The sequence below is a fragment of the Coregonus lavaretus genome (assembly GCF_964263955.1).
Source record: "Coregonus lavaretus genome assembly, chromosome: 10".
In the NCBI taxonomy this organism is placed as follows: Eukaryota; Metazoa; Chordata; class Actinopteri; order Salmoniformes; family Salmonidae; genus Coregonus; species Coregonus lavaretus.
The window spans coordinates 18,404,890-18,417,073 of NC_139997.1; the positions used below are offsets into that span (position 1 = coordinate 18,404,890).

General features: G+C 42.5%; 1 protein-coding gene across 1 annotated transcript in view; it reads left to right on the forward strand.

The window, feature by feature from the left end:
• Positions 1 to 8,985, forward strand: part of LOC311136399 (cullin-5-like) — a 35,735-nt gene extending 26,750 nt beyond the window's left edge. Inside the window, exons 17-19 of the mRNA XM_084170502.1 lie at positions 4,876 to 4,994; positions 6,725 to 6,848; positions 7,090 to 8,985. Coding sequence (XP_084026628.1) covers positions 4,876 to 4,994; positions 6,725 to 6,848; positions 7,090 to 7,284 — 438 coding nt within the window. The 3' untranslated portion in view covers positions 7,285 to 8,985. The remainder of the gene's footprint in view (positions 1 to 4,875; positions 4,995 to 6,724; positions 6,849 to 7,089) is intronic.
• Positions 8,986 to 12,184: the final 3,199 nt, after the last annotated feature.

A 12,184-nucleotide genomic window follows, 5' to 3' on the forward strand; every position in this document is an offset into this window, starting at 1 on the left:
CGCTCTCATCCAGAGCGACTTACAGTTAGTGAGTGCATACATTATTTTATTTTTCATACTGGCCCCCCATGGGAATCGAACCCACAACCCTGGCGTTGCAAACGCCATGCTCTACCAACTGAGCTACATCCCTGCCGGCCATTCCCTCCCCTACCCTGGACGACGCTGGGCCAATTGTGCGCCGCCCCATTGGTCTCACGGTCGCGGCCGGCTACGACAGAGCCTGGTTAGGGTTATGTTTAAAATACAATTTGAAGAAGATAAATTATGGAAATGGTGAGGGTTTAGGCATAATTATGACTTTTTGACAGTGTTAACTAGTGACAATGACAAATACTTTACTCAGTAAGGTCACTCCTATAGAATTCTATGGTCACTCCCACTAAGGCCAACTTTGAATGGTTGATATCCCAGGCTTATATGTGCTGTGTGTGCAATAGCCTGGGGACGACGTTACACCAAGAAACACTTACCTTGATGAAAGCCCCCAACCTAAAGAAATTGAAAGTGTCTTTCTTCTGTAACCAAGTTGCATGTTCCTCAGTACACAAACACGCACACAATAAAAACTAGCCATACTGTGCAGTACTGGGCCACTCCCCCGCTGAAAGATCAGCCGCAAAATGTTGGCACCATTGTAACAGGTTGTAATCAAGCCCTGGTCTCCAGCATGGGAACATAAAAGGAATACCTGGTGCAGTAGTCTCAGGTTGGACTACTCCAAATCATATTGGTTCTGACACACAAACGCAAGCTTTGCAGGTTCATCAACCCATTTAAATACCTCTCACAACCTACAGTAACCTGTGGATCATGAGAACCTTCATAAATCAGCAGAATGTTAATAACCTATTTATTGACACTTTATGTAGTATCCTGTAATACTTAGTGAGACACCTTCGGTAATTCATAACACATCCAAAAAGACTATCACATGACGCTGTACTTAATTTAAAGTCAGACCCCTTTGGGCATTTATAATACATACAGTACCAGTCAAAGGTTTTGACACCTACTCATTCAAGGGTTTTTATTTAATTTTTAGTAATAGTGAAGACATCAACACTATGAAATAATACATATGGAATCATGTAGTAACCAAAAAAGTGTTAAACAAATCAACATATATTTGAGATTCTTCAAATAGCCACCCTTTGCCTTGACAGCTTTGCACGTTCTCTGTATTCTCTGGAATGCATTTCATGGAGGAGGAGGTGTTATGGTGTGGGGGTGCTTTGCTGGTGACACTGTCTGTGATTTATTTAGAATTCAAGGCACACTTAACCAGCATGGCTACCACAGCAATCTGCAGCTATATGCCATCCCATCTGGTTTGGGCTTAGTGGGACTATCATTTGTTTTTCAACAGGACAATGACCCAACACACCTTCAGGCTGTGTAAGGGCTATTTTACCAAGGAGAGGGATGGAGTGCTGCATCAGATGACCTGGCCTCCACAATCCCCGACCTCAACCCAAATTGAGATGGTTTGGGATGAGTTGGACCGCAAAGTGAAGGATAAGCGGAAAACAAGTGCTCAGCATATGTGGGAACTCCTTCAAGACTGTTGAAAAGCATTCAATGGGGAGATGGGAAACTTCATTCGATTCGTATTTTTATATTCCTCTTTAATTTACAAATCTCAAGACGTGACTATGAGACGTGGCTGTATCTAGGATGATTTTTATTTAGCTGAGCTTGCTAATTATTTGAAATATCGACTGAGGTAGCTACAGTATGTAATCTAACTCAACTACTACAAACATTTTAAATTACAATAAATAAAGGTTAAGTTGGTTTTCGCTGTCCAGTGGCACCACAAGTGGGCATTTAATTTGCCAACTCGTCACATGATCAGCATCTCGTCAGCAACACAAAAACATTTAGTCTGGGTCACGGAATTTCAAAAGATGTAAAAAATAAAACACCCCCACTTAATAGTAGAAAGGTGTCTAACCTGTATTGAAAACATGTTCCAAGGTCACATAAATGCCCCCAATGCGAATCACTGTATATGGAGTACATATTGGCTTAAATCACTGGGCAAGCCAACCAGTAAAAAAGCTATTTTACTACCCATTTTGTGATATTTGTGTTGTTTGCTCTATAACCCATTCATTCATAGGCCACCATGATATACAATAAGTCTGCGACAACAAAAAGACAAGTCACAAAGTGGCAGAATAAATTCAACTACACATACGTTTGTTTCATCACAAAACCGGAGAGCAACATCTGTCCGGTGAAGAGCAAGAACTATTCTGTGCCCCGCTGTAAAAGTATTGTAGGGAATACTCAGTAGGGTCTGTAGAATGTGTATACTGTGTAATTTCATGGGGCTCTGAATAATATGGCGTGTTGCAGGCCTTTAACTCCACCCATTTCATTGGCGGCCACAATGCGAATCACTGTATATGGAATACATAATCATCACGTGGCTTACTGCGCTACAGAAAACCCGCTAACCAAACAGTGCAGGTCATGCTCACTGAATTACAGTTCTTAGATTTTTCCCAGACCTCAAAAGTAATCCCCTGATGTGGTTAAAGCATTCTTGTGAACATAGAAAATCTTATTTTGTTGTTTTTATTTAAAGTGTGATACAAATATGGGAAAACCAGAAAAAATGGGAGAAATGCAAAATCTGAAAAAACTCAACAGAGAGAACGGAATTTTGGGGGTAAAAATAGATGTAGGCAAAAAATACAATAAAAGGTCACCGGTTTCAACTGTACCGGGCAGACGGCCTGTATGGCGTCATGTGGGCGAGCAGTTTCTGATGTTAAGAGTGCCCCATGGTGGGGTTATGGTATGGGCATGCAGAAGCTACGGACAACGAACAGAATTTGCATTTTATCGATGGCAATTTGAATGCACAGAGATAGTGACGAGATCTTGAGGCCTATTGTCGTGCCATTCATCCGCCGCCATCACCTCATGTTTCAGCATGATTATGCAAGGCCCCATGTCGGAAGGATCTGTACACAATTCCTGGAAGCTGAAAATGTCCCAGTTCTTCAATGGCCTGCATACTCACCAGCAATGTTCCCTCTAATTATTTTGGGCACTGAGCAAATTTCAGGTCTGCTGAGCGCAAACTTGAACGTTGTGAAAATTCTGTGCAACTTCCAGCGCACGTTTACTGTGAACACTGAGGCTGTACTTGCTTTAAATTAGTTTTTAAAAAGTGGCCATGTAGGCTACTGTGGCTATTTGATCATGTTATAGGCCTACCAGAGTGGCCTACCATCAAAAACAAGGGATAAAATGCATCCCATAACATTTTAACATGGAAATAGCTGTGTAGTGTTTAATGTAGGCCTACATTCTGTGAGACCGCTCATGCTGTAAACACAGTCCAGTTAAAAGTAAATAGCACAGATCCATATATTGCAATGGTCTATTTGCATATAGGCCTACTGCAGCTCTGATTTGTTTATGCCGCACTGGTCTCTGTAGAGTACGGGCTGAGTAGTGTGTGTCAATGCAGTAGAATCCTACTCTGATGCGTTCTGCCTACAACAAAGTCTCTTGCATAGTTCATTTTGTTTCGGTATGTTGCATTGAAAGTGGCTAATATTGCGTTGATTCGATCACAATTGCTACAGTAAAGGGAAATGTTGATAGTGTTAACGGGAAAACTCTAGAACAGTGGTCACTAACCTTTTCTGAGTCAAGATCACTTTCTGAGTCAAAATGCAAGCCGAGATCTACCGCTCAGATGTTTTTTTAACAACGTAAGCCTATGCAACATTAACCAATTAAAAACAGTACTGTAGCAATGAGGTTTGTGGAGTAAACTATAGGCCCAATACATTATCACTGCATATTGGCTTTGCTACCAATGCGTTGTTGTTCGAGCCATTTTTGAAAATTATATTTCTAAATTTGATGTAGGCTATATGATCACACTGGTAATCGATCCGTTGTTATATTACTTGTGAAGCACAGTTGAGTGAGCATATATTTAAATAGTTTGCTTTTTATTTTACTGGGCTGATGGTGTCTGCTTCTGATGGTCAGTCTCAGCGGAGGGAGAGAGCAGCAGACTGAGGGTCCGCCTCTCAACATCCCTCCGCTCTCCCTTTCCTCCGCTGACACTGACCAAAAAGGGACAGTCTTCCAGCTGATGGGGCAACTCGAGTCGGACCGCATTATTTCTGCCTCATGCACAAATTCATGTTATTCCTATGAACAGAGAGAATGAATTATTCCTTGATATTAAAAAAGACCCAAGCCACTAATAATAACAACGCAAGCCTATAGATACACTTTCCTACTCATTCATTACTGCTGCAGTGCATGTTGTAGCTCTGAGTGGAAATAGGAAGAACGCTCATTTAATGGCTTATAAAAGTGTTGAATACAAAGTGACACTGCTGAACTTCAACATGAACTCACTCATAAAAACAGCATTACTTTGCTGTGTTCATTGACAGTCTCTCTCTAATCATGGTATTCAACGTTTTGAAATCTCAGTATCATCTTTGTTGTAGCTTTCTTTTATGAATGCTACGTTACTGCAGACACGATCATCTGAGCCATCCGATTGGCCAGCGGTAGGCCTATAGTGCACTTGATTTACTCTGGGCCCGCCAGGAAGGCAGAGTTTGTACCTTCAGACACATTAAATTGTTCAAAATGGCAACAGTTTGCCTACCCTGCGCGCAGGGCAGCTGAATCGGGTGCACCTACTGCCAACAGCCCAAGACTAATAAAATAAAATAGGAACACAAAGCTTTATCTTTTTTACCGAAATGTTTGGCGATCGACTAGGAATGATCGCGATCGACCGGTTGGTGACCACTGCTCTATAAAGTTGAGTGAAGTTCAATCTCCCTTTTTCTTCTTCCTCTCTCTCTCCTTTTCCTCCAGTCCCTGGTAGCGTTCCCCAAGCTAAAGCGGCAGGTGTTGTCCTACGACCCGGTGGTGGGCTCGCCCAAAGACTTTGCAGAGGGCACCCTCTTCTATGTCAATCAGGAGTTCTCACTAATGTAAGTGTTCCCTAATGTAAGTGTGACCGGCTGGGGTTTGCAACCCGGCTCTCCACCGCAACGCCACAGAGTTGGCTCTCTGGGCTGGCTTTACTTACATTGCCTTCAGAAAGTATTCATACCCTTTGACTTATTCTACATTTTGTTGTTACAGCCTGAATTCAAAATGGATTAAGTCTAAGAGCTTTGCACATCTTTATTGTACAATAATGCTTGCACATTATTATTTTTAAAGTTCTTCAAGCGCTGTCAATTTGGTTGTTGATCATTGCTAGACAGCCATTTTCAATTCTTGCCATAGACTTTCAAGCTGATTTTTAAGTCAAAACTGTAACTAGGCCACACAGGAACATTCAATGTCATCTTGGTAAGCAACTCCAGTGTATATTTGGCCTTGTGATTTGAGTTATTGTCCTGCTGAATGGTGAATTTGTCTCCCAGTGTCTTTTGGAAAGCAGACTGAACCAGGTTTTCCTCTAGGATTTTGCCTGTGCTTAGCTCTATTCTGTTGTTTTTTTATCAACAAAAAAAAACTTCTTAGGCCTTGCTGATGACAAGCCTACCCATAACATGATGCAGCCACCACCATGCTTGAAAATATTACAGAGACCTTCTCTTCATGTGTTGGATTTGCCCCATACATAACACTTGGTATTCAGGACAAAAAGTGAATTGCTTTGCCACATTTTTTGCAGTTTTACTTTAGTGCCTTATTGGAAACAGGATGCATGTTTTGGAATATTTGTATTCTATAGGCTTCCTTCTTTTCACTCTTCATTTAGGTTAGTATTGTGGAGTAACTACAATGTTTTTTTATCCATCCTCTGTTTTCTATCACAGCCATTAAAGTCACCATTGGCCTCATCAAATTGTATTGGTCACATACACATATTTAGCAGATGTTATTGCGGGTGTAGCGAAATGCTTGTGTTCCTAGCTCCAACAGTCCTGTAGTATCTAACAAATGATTTATAAGGCCATTTATTAAGCAGTTCTTATGCCACCCTTTATAAAGCACAGGTTTATGTTTGTGTGTCATGGTGAAATCACTGAGCGGTTTCCTTCCTCTCTAGCAACTGAGTTAGGAAGGACGCCTGTATCTTTCTAGTGACTGGGTGTATTGATACACCATCCAAAGTGTAATTAATAACTTCACCATGCTCAAAGGGATATTCAATGTCTGCTTTTTTATTTTTACCTATCTACCAATAGGTGCCCTTTGCGAGGCATTGGAAAACGTCCCTGGTCTTTGTGGTTGAATCTGTGTTTAAAATTCACTGCTCGACTGAGGGACCTTACAGATAATTGTATGTGTGGGGTACAGAGATGAGGTAGTCATTGAAAAATCATGATAAACACTATTATTCCACACAGTGAGTCCATGCAAGTTATTATGTGACTTGTTAAGCACAATTTTACTCCTGAACTTATTTAGGTTTGCCATAACAAAGGGGTTGAATACTTATTGACTCAATACATATTTCTAAAAACATAATTCCACTTTGACATTATTGGGTATTATGTGTAGGCCAGTGACACACAATCTAAATGTTATCATTTTTAAATTCTGTCTGTAACACAACAAAATGTGGAAAAAGTCAAGGGGTGTGAATACTTTCTGAAGGCGCTGTATCTTACAGGTTGAATTTCTAAAGGTTGTCCTGTATCTTGTAAGTGGCACAAAAAAGACCCACTAGTACCACCTCTAAATAGTGTGTGTGTGTGTCCAGAAAAAACTCCAAGGTCCAAAAAAGGGGGAAGATCAACCTAATTGGCCGGCTTCAGCTCACCACAGAGCGAATGAGGGAGGAGGAGAACGAGGGAATCGTCCAGCTCAGGATATTGAGAACACAGGTACTGTATAAGGGCTTCGCATTGAAAGGTCATTATTGCAAATAAGATCTTTTTGATTTCTCACATCCTCCCTCCCTCCTCTCTTTCTCAAAGCACAATGAGGCAGAAGATCTGCGGTTTCTCCCCTTGGCTCTTCTCCTCCAATGCATTTTGAGAAGGAGGCGAGGATGCAAGGAATCAAGGAAATACAGCACAATTGAGATTCACCCTCTCTCTCTTCTCCTGGTCTCTCCCTTTCCAGGAGGCCATCATCCAGATCATGAAGATGCGCAAGCGGATCACCAACGCCCAGCTGCAGACAGAGCTGGTAGAGATCCTCAAAAACATGTTCCTGCCCCAGAAGAAGATGATCAAGGAGCAGATGGAGTGGCTCATCGAGCACAAGTACATCAAGCGCGACGAGACTGATCTCAACACCTTCATCTACATGGCGTAACGGCGGTGATGACGTGTAACTGCGGTGATGACGTGTAACGGTGATGACTTCGGAGGTTCTTCAGGCCTGATGGACAATAGGATATTTCCAGGCCCGACCCTCGTAGAAGAAAAACACATCTTTGGATCGTGGGGGTTCAAGCCTGATGGACAATAAGAATATTTCCAAGCTGACCTTTCCTTTGATAAATGATCTGTCACGTGGGGAAATAAAGACTTAATTTATGACAGAGTTACAGAAATGTATAAAAGGAGGAGTTTGTGTGGGGGAAATGAAAGGGCAAGAAAGAAATGAGTTTGAGTCCACACCCACTGAGTTTTCAGTCATCGTTTTTGTCTAGGAGGCATTTCCTTGTCTGTAGACGGGACGTGGATGGTGAAGGTCTGTTAATATGGCGTCCGCCTTCCTGTCGACCAACCACCATGCAGACCACACACCCTCCCCGGCCCCATCCATGGACACCCCATCACCATTGGAGTGACGATGGTTGTTGTTAGGTCTCTAACGACATGGAAGGAAGAACTGTAGGAGGTCCATTTTCCTCCATATCTACAGTCCAAGTTTTGTGCCTGGCCAACACTAGTCGCCGGACCTCTTCAACAGAACGAGCTGTCCTCTGGCAACTGTCGGAGCCAAGCTGTCGGCCATGTTCTTTTGTGACCACTGGTGGTGACGAACGAAGCATTAATGCTGCATTCACGTGCTAGTCGGAACTAGGAAACTCTGAACTTTCCGACTTGCTAACTGGTTGTAGTTATACATGTGCCGCGACTAGCATTTGAACATGGCATTAAGACAACAGATGTGACGCTGTTCCTGGACATTCTGGGCTGGTTTCCCAGACCCAGACTAACACTAGTCCTAGATTTTTTTTAACAAATATTCTCAATGGAGAATCTTCATTGAAAGTGCACTTTAGTCCAGAACTAGGCTTAATCTGAGTCAGGGAAACTGGCTCCACAGTATATATTATATTTCAGAAATGTTCACACACATTGTTCACTGTTTTCACAAGAGACACTGACACACTTTTTCTGTTTTGACTGATTTTAAAATGCAGACTGTCCGTGTTAATTTGAGGGTATTTTCATCCATATCGGGTGAACCATTTAGAAATTACATGAAAGTATAGTATTTGGTCCCATATTTGGCACGCAATGACTACATCAAGCTTGTGACTACAAACTTGTTGGATGCATTTGCAGTTTGTTTTGGTTGTGTTTCAGATTATATTGTACCCAATAGAAATGAATGGTAAATAATGTATTGTGTCATTTGAGTCACTTTTTTTGTGAATAGAATGTTTCTAAACACTTCTACATTCATGTGGATGCAGATAATCATGAATGAATCGTGAATGAGTGAGAAAGCGGCAAATGTATTTGTCCAAATACTTTTGGTTCCCTTAAATGGGGTGACTATGTACAAAAAGTGCTGTAATTTCGAAACGGTTCACCCGATATGGATGAAAATACCCTTAAATTAAAGCTGACAGTCTGCACTTTAACCTCATAGTCATCGTTTCATTTCACGTGCTGGAGTACAGAGCTAAAACAGTGTCAATGTCCAAATACTGTATAACCTTATCTCTCTACATGGCTCTGATGGTAACTACTACAGTACAGAGCTAAAGGAGTCTACATAAATATGTTAATGAGATGATGAAATAAACAGCACCTTATTAAAAAAAACATGAACGTCAAATCAAGTTGTCTTCGACCCTGGGCTACTTCCCAGAGCAGAAAAAACGTGGTGATAACTTAATTTTCTAGCATATGGGTCGCTGTCCATTGCTGTGTGGCACTAAACTTCTGAATTCCTATTCTGTTGCTGTCCTCTTGAGTGGTGCTGAATCTCTGCCGCGGTCACAGCTAGTTTGTAAAGAATGCTGATGTTGAGTATGGCCTGGTGGGTGAGCGAATTAAGTAAATTGTGCCATGCTCATTTCAAGTTTCTTTATTTAGGCATTTGGCAAATGGAGTCCTTTGAAAAGATTGAGGAAAGTTATTGGTAACTCATTAACCATGCTTTGTGAACTGAAATACCCCCTGCTGCAATACCCCCTTCGAATCCCCTGTGTGTGCAATATGGTGTATAGCCTAACTCTGGACAAGAAGCCTATGGTCGGGATGCGTCCTTTTATAGTCTCTTTCCTCCTGAAGTGTGCTCTCATTCACTACTCCCCACAAATGTATAAGCATTTAATTGGTGTTGGCATGGGCTAGAGGTAGTTTCCATATACCAGTCATTTCCTTCCAAGTCGATGAAGGAAAGTGAACAAGTATACTCTTCGGGAGAAAGGAGTGCTATTTGGGACGCACCCCTGGTCCATTGCTCTATGGGTTTATTCCGGTCCATTGTTCTATGGGTTTATTCCAGTCCATGGGTTATTCTTCTTACACAGTATACTTATCTGTTGCACATCTTGGCCACGCGAGTGGGGCAGAGTGCAGGCAACAATTTTTCAATTCAGCGATTTGATTTCTTATCAATACTCATCCATTGCATATATCAGATAACATTAATAGCCTATTGAAGACATTTTGCGCATAATGTTTTTAAAGTCTGAGCAGACCATGACGTAATTAGCCCGCGTAATAAGATTTGCATTTGGAGCACCCGAGACAATATGATGGAGGGTTCAAAGGATCCCTCAGCCACCGGAATAATTGCATCTTAATGGCACGGATGAAATCAGTAGGGTTTTTAAGTGTGCATTTGGAGTCAACACCGACACCGCACATGCTCAGTCCGCAGCTCCTCGTAAGCTCCTCCCTGGCGTGAGAGGGGAGAGCGAGATTCCAAGTGGATCAGAGGGGGTGCGTCGCTCAGGCAGGACCGAGGAGGAATCACAGCAGCCCCGGCCGGGACTGCGAGACCCGACCCGCTGGATCCCCGGAGGAACAGAGAGAACACGTCGCCCAAGGGAGAGCTCTGTTCAGGTAACAGGAAAACAACACCGCCTCAATCGCATTAGGGACCTCGCTGCAGATGCCACTGTTGTAATCCGTGCAATACGAGTGACTGTGGTTGAAGGGATGGGAGGCTGGAACGGTAGTTGAAGGAAAATACAGTAGGCTAGTCATGCGAGCTGCTGCCGCGGCTTGTGTTGTGCTCAAAGCAGGGGGCATATACGAGACATGATCCATCCCCATTACCAACTGAGTTAGCCTATGGCTCGCCGTCCGTTGGGGGCATTGTTTGACCGGTCGCGTGCACTGCTGTGGGATACCACGTTCGAAGGAAGCCTTTCAAGCTGTGGTTATCAGCTAGGATCTGCTCTTTCCACAATTGGCGACAGAATAACAACATATTATCCCACCAAACAATAGCCTACCACCGTAGGCTAGTTGAAGTAGCCTGCTGCAACCTTGATTTCTAGCTACAATTTGCCACTACTGCTATTACCCTATTTTCTTATTTATGCCAGCCAGAAGGGCTTGCAGTAGAGTGGTGCTTATTTGATAATTGAGATATTTCAGGAGAACGCATTGCTAGCTTGCTCCTTCTGATATGTGAGGATCAAATTGAGAATTGTCGGGTCTTGAGACCAACACCCTCACGCATCTCGTCCTCGCCTTGCCTGACGACCCTGCATTTAATTGCGCTGCTCTATCGATTGCTAGTTGGCGGGAGCGATGTGGATGGATAGGTAGCCAGGCAAGTTGTCTCCAATAGCTACCAGGCGCAGCTGTGCCCAAATTATAGGCTCTTATTATTATCTTTACGACGGTCTAAACCTTCAATCTTTCACCTAAACAGTTAAACAGACTTGAGTAAATGGTCAGATAAATCTATGGCAGAACACTAACAGTCCATTGCGAAATAAGAAATATCTACTATAGTCCTGACTGCCTTAAATTATGTCATATGCAAGCCATTTGTAAAACCATATGTAATCTGACCGATGTTGAATAACAAGGAACTCCCATGCTGATTCTTAAATGTAGGTCCATGTGACACAACTAATATAGCCTACTGGATGCTAACGCTCGCTCTCTCGCTCCTGTAAGTAGCCTTGCCTATCTGTCCCCCAATGCAGTTTCCCAACTCCGGTCATCGAGTACGCCCAAAAGTAGGCTACATATTTTTGTTGTGGCCCCGGACAAGCATACCTTGACAAGTTGAATTAGGTGTTTTTGTCTGGTGCTACAAAATAAATGTGTGCTCTTGGGGGTACTCGAGGACCGAGGTTGGGAAACTGCCCTAATGCACTCTTTTATTATGACTAATGCTAGGAGAGTAACTAAGGATGATGAAACGGAACGTTCAGGTGGAAATGAATTGTGTAGAGCGCAAATGATTCTGGCAGATAGAAATAGGGAATCGTGTTGGCTCTATTCATTCTATTTCTATATGGAACATTCAGGGCCCGGTTTCCCAAAAACGTCTTAAGGTCATGGCTAGATGGATCCAGCTTTTGCCAATTGTACGTCCTAAGTTTTTTGATGTATTTTTTTTTATCTAAGCCTAACCCTTTCCTAACCTTAACTAGCAGGTTAGGACAATTACGTTATTAACCTGCTGCGTAAGTTATCCTACCTGACGTTAATTTGACAAACGCTGGATCCCTTCTAGCCTTAAAGCTAAGTTAATCGTTAGAACCTTCGGAGGAGCATCGTTAAATCTCCGAGCTGTTTCCCAAAACCATCCTTACTAAAGTTGCACTTGAAAACACTCGTTATTTACCGACTGCCTCAGACCACTCGTAGAACAGCTAAGTGCGTCGTTAGATGAGTTTTTTCCCTACTGCTTCACGTTATACACATCTCCACTAAACATAGAATGAATATGTTTATATGCCTCTCTGTGAGCCCCGATAACTTCACAACGAAGTTGACTATAAGTACAAAGTTGCCAATGTCTTTGCAATTGTTACAAACAAGCGAAGGATAAAAAT